This window comes from Agelaius phoeniceus, chromosome 25 (assembly GCF_051311805.1).
Source record: "Agelaius phoeniceus isolate bAgePho1 chromosome 25, bAgePho1.hap1, whole genome shotgun sequence".
In the NCBI taxonomy this organism is placed as follows: Eukaryota; Metazoa; Chordata; class Aves; order Passeriformes; family Icteridae; genus Agelaius; species Agelaius phoeniceus.
This window is the reverse complement of record NC_135289.1, coordinates 6130284-6144163: the sequence shown is the minus strand read 5'-3', so window position 1 is coordinate 6144163 and position 13880 is coordinate 6130284. Positions and strand designations below refer to the sequence as shown.

General features: G+C 44.5%; 1 protein-coding gene across 1 annotated transcript in view; it reads right to left on the bottom strand.

Annotated features, from left to right (window-relative positions):
• Window positions 1–13880, bottom strand: part of IPO9 (importin 9) — a 41310-nt gene that overhangs the window by 22933 nt on the left and 4497 nt on the right. Inside the window, exons 2-7 of the mRNA XM_054648916.2 lie at window positions 8026–8087; window positions 7351–7437; window positions 5953–6154; window positions 5399–5487; window positions 4979–5065; window positions 3056–3175 (exon numbers count right to left, since the gene is read on the bottom strand). Coding sequence (XP_054504891.1) covers window positions 3056–3175; window positions 4979–5065; window positions 5399–5487; window positions 5953–6154; window positions 7351–7437; window positions 8026–8087 — 647 coding nt within the window. The remainder of the gene's footprint in view (window positions 1–3055; window positions 3176–4978; window positions 5066–5398; window positions 5488–5952; window positions 6155–7350; window positions 7438–8025; window positions 8088–13880) is intronic.

The window sequence follows — 13880 nt, the reverse complement described above, 5'->3', positions numbered from 1 at the left end:
CAGGAAAAATGTAAGCATAACTTCTCTGACCCACAGGTGTTGAACAGCTTCTAAACACAAATAAAAAGCACAACAGTGAGGCTGCAAGATGCTTTGATTGTTGATTATTTGGTGTTCCTGATATATTACCACACACTAAGTACATCATTGTATTCCAATTTGTACTCCATTATTGTGAAATTTACCTTAAATCTGTCACCCGTCATGTTTAATCACTGTTTCTCTCAAAACAATCAATAGTAGCATGTTTAACACTGGAATTAGGATTCAAGAATTTTACAGTTGCAGCTCATTCATCCTTACAGACAACAATTTAATCATGCTGAACTATCAAACACAACAATAAATTACCCCATGGGTATTTCCTTCTAGTCTTTACACTTGGTATTTTTGTTGTGGCCAAACCTCCCATCCCCTCCAAGGATAAAAGGCCCTGATTTTCTGCTGATAACTGCTTAAAAACTTGTAACTATTCTGGGAACGACTTGGGACACATTAACCATCAGTGGTTCCCCATGATGTGATCCAAACCTTTCACTCCCCTAACCAGGATAACTGTCCCCATGAATCAGGCAGAGGTGCACACTGCAATAGCATTCCTTAAAGCTTCTGCCACTGTCCTGCAGAACATTCTGACATGGACAGCACAGCAGTTTAGGTCAGGACTGCCTCTGACTTCCATCAAGAACTCCATGAACCTTGGAGTACAAAGCTCTCAAGTGACAGGGAAGGGAAAAAAAAGTCTTCCTATTATTTGCCACACAGCACTTCATTAAGGAAAAGAAAATGGAATTGAGTTTGCATCTGGTTGAATATGTGCTATAAAAAAGTCTCAATTCCCTCTTCCATTGCATCAGCTTTTCAAGGGGTTTCTGTAATGACCTCATCTGTAGAGCTGGTTTAAATAATCCCCCGAGGTTTCTTACTTCTACATTACAATGACTATAAAATCCACTTCTCTGGAAGTGAAGGCAATTCACCTGAATCCTTTTCTCCTCAGAAAATTGCTATCATTAGCTTAGAAACCCTAAGTTACAAAACCATGAACTGCTTTAAGTCAACAGCCAGAACACTCATCTGTTCAAAAAGAGCCTCCTACAAACCACTTGTCAGCAGCAGATCTCCTGAATTTCCTGTTTAATTCCACACTGATTCTCTGCTGCCATCGATGCCACCCAACTCACAGCAGTGTATTCAGATCCAAATCCTCTTGTGCTGCACCTCCCCTGCAGAGGCCAAAGGCAGAGCCCCTCACACAGCTGAGGAGCAGAGCAACAACAAGGAGACATTTCCTCAGAGACTTTCCCAGCCTGTCACATTGTTCAAGAACCTCCTGGGATGACCAGTGCTGACATACCCATGCAAAGAGCCCAATGCCAGCAAGCACTTACTTAAATAACAGAAAAGGCTGCAGAATGCATGGATGTAATGAGAACAGAACTGGCCTGGCCTGGTTTAGAGCAAAGCCATCAGTTACAACTGCTTTCTGAGGAGGCTGAAAAATACCACTGCTCATTAACAATCCAAATGTGAGTATCTGGAGTAAGGGATCCAAATATTCTTGAGCTGCAGCCTGTTCAGATTGAGATGATACCCTGCAGTGCTCCTTTCATGTTGCTGTTCCTATAAATCACTGCCCCAGGAATCCCAGTGCACAGGCAACAGAAAGGAAAAAAAACCCACAAGAGACACTCTCTCAACAGAAACTGCCAACATCCTTCCCCAAACTGCTTTGCAGCAGTGCTGCACAGCAAGAACAGCTCAGCTGTTCCTAGAGCACGAGACATGCAGCCCCTCCCTGAGGAGGCCCAGACCAGGTACTGCTGCCTTGAACAGGACTGAGACAAGTTCCACAAAACAGAGCTCAGGAGCTGCTGCTTTGTGTAACACAATAGCACCTCCCAGCAGGTATTTTCATTACTTCAGTGTTGGAATGCTGGGGGACACAAGACAGATGATGCACTTTGGACCTGGTTAACATAAGAGATTTGATAACAGGATGCCTTGGCAAAAGCAAACGGAACTTTGAAGATTGGACCTGGATTGCAGGAAGATGAAATCAAACGGGTTTACTGGAAAAAGAAAATCCCATTAAACTCTGCAAGCAAGAGATGTTGTTACATGCATAGGTTTGTGTATGTGATTTTAACCTAATCATTGTAGCACACATTACTAGTCTCCCTGAAATGGTATATAAGCATTTGTACCCCACAATAAAATTGGATTCTGACCACCGAGTCAGTCTCCCCGTCTCTCTCCATCGCCGACACTTCAGCACAAAGCTGGTCATCCGGACTTTTGACACTTGTCTTCAGTAACTTCCTTATTGCTTTCTTCATGGAACTGAATGGGCCTCAGTGCCCAGCCTCAGAAACCTGTACACTGACCTGAGTGTTGCTCACCCCAGCACACAGGCAGGGAAATGAAAGATTTGGATTTGACCCTGCAACTGATGCTTTTGGCTCTTTGCTCTCCCATGCTGCAGACAGCACTCCCCACAGCTCCAGTGCTTTGTGAGCTCTTACAGGGCTCTGCACTGGCCCCTGTCCCCATGCACACAGAGCTCTCCAATCCAATCTCCTTTCTACAGGAAAGCAGCACAGTACAAAGACCTTCCATCTCTCTTTCCCAGAGATCATTTAGCATTAAAGAGCAGGCAAGTTCCAGAAAAGCACCTGCACTTAATAAGCTTTTACAACTTCACTGCAGCAGAATTCTACAGCACCTTTAGAAAAGATTGGTGTTTAACTACAGATTATGATGTCCAAGGCATATCCAAGATATATTAGATCAGCAAATGACAGAGACAGATGGTCCTGTGGACCAGATTCCTGTGGATCACTTTAGAGACAGATCCTCATGGATCTCATCATAGGTATCCTTCAGTACAGGCAAACAACTTGTTTCACTGTTGATGGTGCTGGGAGCCAAAAGCCTTCACTGTTCATACCATGAGCATACTGGGAGATGTGCCACTTGAGTTTGTTTCCCAGCACATCTGAGTGTGTGTTGGTATCCAATTCTTTCTCCACTTAAGCAGCCCTGAGTGACTCACCTTTAAAACTTCCATCTTAAACCCGCTGTCCGATGTTGGTCCATCAGGCATCTGCAGGGCCTGGACAAAGGCTTCTGTGAACTGCTGCACCACAGGAAAAATCAGGACCTTGGCAGCACCCTGGTTACAGACAATGCAAGCACAGCTGATTATCAGATACAGAACCCCCACATCTGACAGGTAAAGCACTAGAAGCAACAGCAAATGCACTTTTCTGGTACAAAATAGAAGAGAAACTCATGACAACTTCAGAATATTGCAAAGTCACATGAAAGCTGTTTCAGACATCACTTGGGCTCTCTCTTTAGGTAAGGAACTAAGCTCAGCTGAATCCCACTCTTCAGAACCCCACAGCACAGGCTCCCACAAAACACACACATCCAACTTATCACTTTGAAGTCTCAAGAGAGATCCAGACAATCCAGTCTGGAGAGCCCCAGGAGCAGTGCTCACCCCACCATTTCATTTGATGAGTGAATCCTGCCCTGCACCCCAGCACCCCCAGGCTTCAAAACCAACCTGGGGTGGCTCCATCACACACACAATCACCCCAAACCCTGCAGCTGGCATTTATCTCCCTGCAGAGCCTCCATCCCCCAAACCAAACAAGCTGAGTATCAACAGCTGGCCTGAAGATTAACAGGATGATTCTTCCTAGGAAAATGCAGCAAGTATTTTTCCAGATGTCAGAGCACTCCATAAGCAGTCCTTGGCAGAGCAAGTAATACAGGACCAAAATAATTTTATTGAGATTATTCCTCATAAATACATAGCCAGGACAGCAAAGTCCTATGTTTAAATCAATTAGAAAATGCCATTTATAAAAAGATTCCATTTTTATTTATTTTTTAAGTAAAATTTCAATAGAAAAGGTTTAGTATTCAATGTAAAAGACACTTTCAGCCCTTCTCCAGAATGAGTGGGGAGTTACTACCATCTCTTAGATACTGGTATCAGCTGTGTGATACAGTGCATGAATAACCTTGTCATGGCAGTACAGATACAATGTAATTATCAGAACTTTCCAAAAGTCTGCACTGGGCTGCTCCCTACGCAAACAGGGAGGGAATAGCCACTACATTGAGAGTCATCCTTCCCTATCCTCACACCCCAAAAAGTTAAAAACAACCATTTCTTGTCTGGGAGTGCTGGAAAAGCCACTTGTCAAAGGCCTTTTACAATGCAGATGTGCTCAGTTAGAGCCAGACAGCAGACTCATGTCTAAAGCTGCTTGACTGCTGTGTTTGTTTCTTAGCTATTCTTCCAAAACTGGGCTGGGTTTGGCTTCCCTCACCCCTTCAGGAACACAAGGCCAAGGCACCTCCTGAAGCACGGGGTGAAGCTCCAGGAGCTTGGAACCAAAGCCTTGCCCAAGGCTCCCCCGTTACCCAAGGCCTGGCAGGTGACTGGGACATGGCTCAGCTGAAGGCTGGAAGCTAAGTTACAGGTTTATAAACAAAGAGGTGATACTCCATCTCCTCCCCATGCTGACTGGACATGGCTCAGCTGAAGGCTAGAAGCTAAGTTACAGGTTTATAAACAAAGAGATGATACTCCATCTCCTCCCCATGCTGACTGGACATGGCTCAGCTGAAGGCTGGAAGCTAAGTTACAGGTTTATAAACAAGGAGATGATACTCCATCTCCTCCCCATGCTGATTCCCCCCTTTCCTGAGCTCTTACAAGCATGTCTGTTGACAAACCATAAATTAACCTTAATTATGGAAACCAAGTCCCACTATCAAGGCATGCATGTAAAGCAGGGAGTCAGCTACTTTACATGTATTAAATTACAGCCTCTTCCCCCAAATTCCAGCTGACACAGTATGTAATTTCCTAGTGTTTAATTTCCATATTAACAATTATTTAGAACCTCACTCAGTTTGAATTCAAAGCATCTTGTATGTCAAGTTAAATTCTTGCCTTTTCAAGCTCCTCCATGTTACAGATCATGTGGGCACACGTGGTAAATATCTCCACTGCACGTGACCTCGTGCGAATCCCATACACCTAGACAGAAGTTAAACATCAGGAACACAACATTCTTCTTACACAAGATACTTCCTTTAATTGTATTTTAATTGTATTTTATTTTTGCTTTAGCTTTATTCTCTTATTTTATTATTGGCTTCAACTCTTCTGTTAAAACATTAGCTGCCATCGACTATCATATCATCAAGAAAATTCTTTAAGTCTAACTCATACTGCAGTATGACTTAACCATTAAATTTGAAGTTTCTCTGTTCCAAGAAACATAATTCCCACTAATTTAATAGTGGGAATTATTTCCCACCAATGAGAATTCATTTCCCACCAATACCAACCTCACTGTGAAGATCATACCTCTGCCATTGTGAAAATTTTGTACATCTCTGGAAGAATAACTGGAGCTACAAGTGGCATCTGTATGTCTGTCACTTCTCGGGTAAATTCTAAAAAATGGAAAAAAAGAAGAGAAGTTCTTATAAGAAATCCAGTTTATTGGATTTCTTATAAGAAATGTTTCTAGGGAACAGCAACAATAGAACCACTGGGAAACATTAAGTGAATTGAAACATGCTGATCTGCACTTCACTCCACTAGGGTCATCTGATCTACTTGAGGCAATCCTCAAAGGCAAGCAGAAAATATCACAAAACTAAAAACTGCAGGTATCTGGAAAACAGGGTGTTACAGTCCAAGTCCCTGCTGAGCTCTAACCTGCAGCACAGCACCTCCTTCCCCAGCCCTCATGACACCTGCTGAGCACAATTCCACAGCCAGCAACAGGCACCAGGGGAAGAGAGGGAGAAAATTCCAACTTCTTCAATTTGGATGAAACATGACACAATACTGGCACAAGGAAAAGCCTGAACAGCTCCCTAGAGCAGCCTTGCCCAGGCATGGCTCCCACAGACCTGTGAGCACCCTCATGGCTCCGTGCACTGCATTGACATCACCGCTGACCAGCATCTCCATGAGCAGGTTGAAGAGCTCGGGCCAGGCCTCGGGCCAGTCCCAGTGGGCGATGGCTGACACGGCGTAGGCCACGCTGGAGCGCACTTTGCTGATGGACTCGCGCAGCCCGCTGGGCAGCAGCTCCCTGATTGCCACTTTTGCCTGTAGGAAACAGCATTCAGAACAGATCCACAGCACAATCTAATTTTAAAATATCTAGACCTATGGCTGCATCCTGATATTGATTCAATGCTGGTTTTACAAAATGAACATCCAAGAGGCAAAACCACTCTCGCATACTACACGCTGTAATTTTCTAGGGAAAACTGCATTGGTGACCAACAGCTTTTAGGGTTAGATCAGGTTCCTTGATTTTGTCTATTATGTAGAGGATTTGGAAGGATGGTAGGGTGAGCATGACCAGCACTATGGCTGGGAGAATGGTTCAGACAAGTTTGATTACTTGTGCTTCAACTGTGCTTGATGACAGTTTTCCTGTAAGTATGTGGGTTAATAGGTAGAGGACTAAGCTGCAGATTGCTAGTGCAACCATTAGGGCGTGGTGGTGGAATCCTATCAGTCATGCATGGTGTGTTTTAACACAGCATCATCTCACACATAGCACCACACAAGCACAGAGTAAACAGCACACAGCTGCAACTACACAGGATGCACAGATCTACATGGAAAATATCCAGAGTTAGCTGAGATAAATCCCAGCTCCAGTGTCAGGGACTATGTTTGCTTACTTTGGAAGATTTCAGTAAACAAGAACAGTCACCCAGCCCTGAAGGGACAGGAAAAAACAAAAGCCACTTCTGGGACATAATTCAAGTAATTATCTCTGGATGGGATGAATCATATTCTAGATAGGAAAGATACTCCAGTCAACAGTCAGAGTGGAAAGGGCTGGAATGTCTGGCCATCTTAGCTGTTAAATACCCCTGCTGAGCAGATTCTCAATGAAACACAGCAGCTTTAAACTAAAATTTGTCATGGGAAAATAAGTCCCAAGATGTATAACAAAAGATTTAGCCAATCTCCAAAAAAAGACTGCCAGAATCAGTGTTGGTGAAACTTAGGAAAAGGCTTTTCTTCTAGTCTTGTTCTGAGAGTATCAGGAGCCTGAACTTTGTGACTGAACTTTCCCTACAGGAAGCAGCCCAAGCTTCTCAAGCCCAGTGCTGTTTTAGGCAACTGAAAACAGATTTTTGAAGTGCAAAATGTCAAAAAACCTTAACTGAAGCCATTAATCCTCAAAATACACATGGGTGCTGGTACTTCTTTAACTGTCTAAAGAATTCATATTCTTGATGAATAAAGTGTTTCAAACCAGATAATGTGAAACCAAGTCTTACCCTTTCTGTGGTCTCTGGAGGTCTAAACTTTTCAGACTGAGAGCACCAGTGAGTTTCCACATACTGTTTGAGAATAACGGACGCCAGCTGTGTCAGGAGAGAGGTCAGGAATCAGGGACATATCCTGGAACCACTGCAAGAATCACCCCTGACCCATTTGCTCAGCCTCCTGTCCCATCATGCTTCTTTTAGAGGGGCAGCATGACTTGCCAAAAATGCTAAAAATCCATGAAATGGACCATAAAGTTACTGTGGTAAAAAGAACTGCTGGGTATCCACTGAGCAGCAATGGCCTGCACAGCACTGACCCAAGGCAGCAGCTCTAGAAAGGCACAAGATTCAGATCACAAAGTAACTGAAGAAATACAGAACCAAAACTTCCTTTCCAAGGAGGAAAACACCTCCAGAAAAAGTTTCTGCAAAGAGAAGCCACACTTCTGCTTGTTGATGCCTACCACCCACCTCCTAAGCTGCGTCCATTTCCAGTACAGTATTGTCTCTGCACCAGGTTTAAGTAAAAAAAAAATTTTCAAAAAATGTTAAAGTATAACACCAGAATAATGTTGAAAGACTCAAAAAGCTACTTTCAATTTTTCACCTGAAAACATGGAAGAATCTTTTAAAAACCAAGGAAATTTCCATCTAAATTCTTTCTGCAGCTCCAGGAAAACTCACCTGCCGGATGGCCAGAGCTCCCTGAGGATCCACAGTCAGTTCTGCTAAATGAACACCAAATTCTGCATGGAAAAAAACCAAATATTTTAACTATTTTAACAGGTATTGTAACTTTTATTGCCACACAGCAAAAGTCATCAAGATTTTTGGAGAAGGACATCATACCAATTGAGTGACTCATATGCAGGAAGGAGAAGGCAATTCCAAAGCACAGCTACTCAAATAAATCATAAGCATTAATTCTCCCCTGTGCTCTCCACAAAAACTTTGTTTATTGTCTTGGCATCTTATTTTCTTCTCTCATGGGCAAAAAATTTTGCAATGCAAACTAATAACAAGCAAATTATTTAAATACATATATAAAAGTCTTATCTATAATGTAAAATCATTACTCAAGTTTCTACAGGAGAGATGCATGGAAAGGATCCAGGATGGAGTAAGACAGCAGCAGACTGGCAGGCAGCAGCCCCTCTGTGGACACCCTGGCTTCATCCACAGGGGTGTGCAGGCATCATCACTTCAGCTGTCCCAGCCATCACCCCAGCACTGCCCAGGACACACCAAACACCTTCCTGAGCAAACCCTGCCCAGCACAGTGACACCAGCACTGCCTGGACAGCCTCTGGGGCTGTGGGACCTTTTCCTGCAAAGAATCTGTCCAGAAAAAAGCAAGAGCTTCTTGTGGCTTCTTGCCAGGCAAGCTCCATGACAAAGGCAAAATTCAAACACTTGTAACAATGCTGTTGATGCTGAGCACAGGAAATAAAAGCCTGGAGGAGCAGCTGTTCTGGTATGGTAAATCCATACAACTCAATAAATTTGCTTAAAATTGCAATTTTAAGTTCCAGGCAGCTGATAACTGTCCTAAATACTTCATTTAATTTCACTAGTGTGCTTAAGAAACACATTTGTGATGTTTTAGTTCTTAGAAGCTGTGGAGCAGAAGTTATGGCCTGGGGTCCTGTCAGCACACCCTGCCTCCTGCAGGCAGGCTAAACGTGCTGACAGCATCCCTGACAAACACAGGCTGAAAATGCTTCTCAAAAGGAGTTCTGTGACTTCCCTCAGCAGCACATCTGAGGGAAATGGCTGAGTGTCTCCTAATACCCACCTCACTGCTAAGAGGCTTTTCTGGGTTGGGAGATAATTGCCTCTCACTTTCCACAGCGCACACTGAACATACCCAGTTCCTTTACCCTTTCTTCATAGATCATGCATTTAAGAAAGAGGAAAATAACCCTCTTATCCCAGCTGTGAAAGCAGGGAGCCTCATTCCAAGATGTACTTAACATAATACTTCTCTTAAGTGAAGCAATCATTATTCTATGTGCTGTCTGTGATTTCCATGATCAAGTGTGGCATTGCATTTCAGCCCCATCCTTAAAGGGTAAGTTGGAAGGGTATAAGGAGTATAAATGGGAAGCTAAAAAGGGTACAAAAGAAGCCAGAGTAACTGCAACTGCTTCACACAGCTACAACTCAGTATTCTAAACCACAGTCCTTAATTTGTTGACATATATGCATTTGATGTGTTCTCTCTGCATACACTGGAAAGCTGGAAGGGACCCACAAGGATCATCCAGTCCAACTCTGCTAAATGGCTTACACACTATGGAGAGGAGCAGTGTCTGCCACACAGTCCTCTAAATTATGTGGTAAGGAGGTTGAAGGCAGCAGGAGGAGCTTTAACCATGGCCTGTGATTTACAGTATTTAGCTTCTCCCTTTTCCAACACCTTGGTTCTGCTCCCCAGGCAGACTGCAGTGCCACTGTTGGGACCCCAGACCTACTCACTGCTGCAGGGACCAAGAGTTCTGTCCTACAAACCCCTTGGCTCTGACAATAACCACTGACAAGCCCCTCCATACACACAGGCTTTCAGCCTGATGTCCTGCTTAAAAATATTACAAAACTGCATCTTCTTAACTGATAAAGTACCATTGTGGCAAATTCCTATCAGGAATCCTGCTGAATTCAGATCACTCACACCCAGCACTTGTTTAAGGAATAAGCCAGCTCTCCTGTCAAACCAAAATCAGATGGATTTATCAAGAACAGATCACATAGAACAGTACTGGTTGTGTAGCAGCTATTTATCCTATTGTTATAGACAGTGACAAGCTATTTAATGAGCTGCTCCAAGAATATTTCCAGGGACTGATGTTACACTGATCCTTGTTCAGGTCACTGGCTCCTCTTTTCTCAAAGGATGGTTCATTATTGGGTTCTTTCCCAGTTGGCTGGAAATATCATGGGTAAATGCAGTTCAAATGGACCCTGATAGGCAATTCCTCCACTTATATTTTGTAAATTTGAGATATCAGAAATACCAAGTCTTCTCCCCAAGATAAAGTCTGTAAACCTCAGAGATTAGAAGCTTTTAATGAAGCTTTTTTTAAGTGCTCTGGCATAGACAGCACTTGGCAAACACATTTTCTACTGGCTCTGCTTCTCCTCTTCATTAACCTCAATATTAATAAAATCAAACTCTCCTCCTTTATCTACCATGTAACCAGTTTATGTTACCTCTTCACCCCTCAACATTTTTGCAAAACTAAGCCACATGAAACCAAAAAATTACTTGTAAGCAAGCAGGAAGGAATAAATGAGCAGAAGTTTCTAGTGAATCTTTGCACCTACCTGCCTAGCTGAAAGGGGTCAGCACTGACCAAGTCCAGCTCTGCACATCCATGCAGAGCTGCCTCAGGAGCTGCTAAAGGTGCCTTTGGTTGTTTCTGCTGAGGGCAGAGACAGGCTGAGCTGGTGAAAGGACTGTGGCAGTCTGGTGAAGCCAGGTGGTCCATGGCCACTGACACTCCAAACTAAAGTAACACTTGGTCTGCAGAGCCTGGATCTCACCACCAGCCCCACAGCAGCACCAGAAACTGAGTTCCCTTTACTCAATACTTGCCCACCTTTGTGCACTGTGGTCCTCAGCCACACAGGCACAGACGTTTTCCACAGCACTGACTTTCAGTAGCATCATCATAAAGCAGCTTGGGTTGACAGGGACCTTGGGAGGTCACCCAGTCCAATCTCCTGCTCAAAGCAGGGCCAGCCATGAGATCAGACCAGCACAGAATGAAATGAGGACCTACAGACAGACTAGGAGGAAAAACCAAGCAAGAATCTAATGCTTAGCCAGAGTTCTGACACTCTACACATGTGCTGCCTTGAGGAACTCTTCATCCTCCATCATGATGCTCAAGAACTGCTCCAAAAGCACTCCTTTTGTTAGCCACCTCTAAAACTGCACTCATATTTTCCTCATTTCTCAGCAAAAGATAGAAAGATTGAGGTCACTCTTCTCCAGAAGCTGGAGAAATGCTGGTTTTAAGTATCTCCTTTGAAACCCTTCTTCACAACTTCTCTCTACACTCAACATATCTGCAGCATTTCACAGAGCAAGCACCAGCGTTTGCTGCTGGGAATTACCTTTCTCCCTGGCAGTATCATATGTTGCAATGTGGCCATTTCTTGTTTCAACTTCCCTGTTACAAATCAGTTCCATGGTAAAGTTTACCCCCGTTAAGAATTCAGCTCAAGCCACCCACAGGACTACAACTCATTTCTGCCCATCACTCACTCTATCACAATTCAAGTTACAGCCACAAGAGCACCACAAAACCACAAGTTGTGGTCAATGTCTTTATATTCTCCAGAATCTCTCCTTCCAAACAATGCTTGGGTTTATGGCACAAAATCATGGACTCACAGAGTACCTGAGGCAACACTGAATTCCCTCCTGAAGCCATATTAAAGCAGTTCTGTTGGGAAGGAGCTGAACCAGGGAAGCACAAGTGATGCCATGTGTTTTGTGCCATTATGGTACCTGTAGGTGCTCTGGTACAAACTGACACCAACTGTATCATGAAAACACCATCAGAGAATCAAAGAGTTTTAAAGCATCAACCTGAACGTGCTGAGCCACCTGCTCTGGAAGAGGAGATGGTGAAAGAACATTTACAAGACCCATAAAGCCAATCTTCCATTCTGAAATCACATTCAAATCAAAGCACTGGTTGTCTCCTAGACAGGACTAGTCTCAAACAAGATGGACAAGAGGGCCAGCATGCCCTGACTGACACAGGAGTCAATCTGCCAGGGGCAGCACCATCTTCACAGCCACCTACACATCTCAGCTTCTGGCAACAACCAACCTTGTAAAGGACTGAGCTGAAGGCACCTTTTCACACACACATGGGGTGTCACAACATAAGCCATGCTGAAGATGGCCTTATGATGCCTTCCTACCTGCAAAAAGGACACACAGAAACACATCAAACAGGCAAAAGAAAGGCAATTCTCCAGCCTGGAGCCATTCATCTCTCACCACCACGTTTCCAGAGCACAGGAGCTGACAGCTCAGAAACTAAATACTGTCACCATAAAGCATCAAACTTGGAATCTAACCTGGCAAGCAGGGAACAGTGTTTTCCAACTGTCTGAGAAGCTGCCATTAAACCTCCTCATCCACATAATTTAGAGGGGGTGTCAGCTATTCAACAGAGTTGGACTGGATGATCCTTGTGGGTCCATTCCAGCTCAGAAGTCTGTGATTCCCAGCAGTCTGAGCCTTCCTGCTGGACATGAACTCCTCAGAGTGCCACTGCCCTGCTCTGGCATTCCTGGAGATGACCTGGGGTTCTCCACTACAGCAGAAGAGACCATTTTTCCACACGAAGCAATCATCCTCAGGTGATATGACACTGGCAGTAGTGCACACCACCAGGGTGGTGTGTGATGCACCTGGATGGACCAGATAACAGGAACAGAAGCCCCAGTTCACCAGCAACACACTGACTGCACAGTGGAGCCAAGTCAGACACACTCACAGCAGCACCACTCCACAGCTGCTGCTCTCATTTCTCTGCCTTCCCCCTGCAGCCTCAGCACTGCTTTTATTTATGTTCCACTAAAATCTAGAGACAACAAAGGTCACCAGGTGAACTCTCCTCTTTACAGAGACCAACAGTAATGCATCTCCCATCCCCAAGCTGCCATGTGGGGCCTGTTTCCTCAGCAGCCAGAAGATGCAGAAGCAGGTGAGAGACCGAGTTGCTGAGGACATCTGGCAGTTGCCAAAGGGTGACTGACATGGTGGGAAGAAAGTGCTACCATGTCCTTAATCCAGAGACATCCCATATTCCTCCAGAGCAGATGGATGGAGTCAGACAGGACACTCCCCTCGAACAGTTCAGCCTGTTCCAGAGGCTTTGACTGTGCACTGCTACTCATCTCCTCCTACAGGCACCAGCCAGATCCACTGCCAACCTGCAGCAGGGAGCTCAACTGCATCCTCCAGACACCTGAACCATCCTCACCTGGCTAAAACCTGCTGGAAGAGAGAGCAGCACACACCACACAGGAGAGCCAACAGCTGCATTGGCCTAACCACAACATCCAACCCAACCCAGGAGCAGCTTAGGAAAAGGGGTGGGGGTGGAGCAATGCTGCCCTAACACCCTGCAGGAAATGCTGGCATTAGGAACCTCCTGCAGTGGATGTTACATCCAACCCCTGTGTTCAGTGGTTCTTGAGGAGTTTTTGCCTCCACAAATGTCAAATCATTTTAAAACCACTTCTACTTTTAACATCCAGCAACAATGAATTCCACAGTTTGCACACTGGGGCAACAGCCTCATTCTGCCTGTTTCAGATTCATTTTCCCTGACAGCCCAGGATATTCCATGATTCTGTGATCTCAGCTTTATGAAAAGTCACAAACAATCCCTCCTCATTCACCTTCTCTATAGCTTATGATTTCAGGGCCTCCATCTCTGCTAACCCTTTCCCAGGCAGAAAAGCTGATGGATTATGTCTTTGAAAACAGAAGCTTTTCCACACCTCTGTGA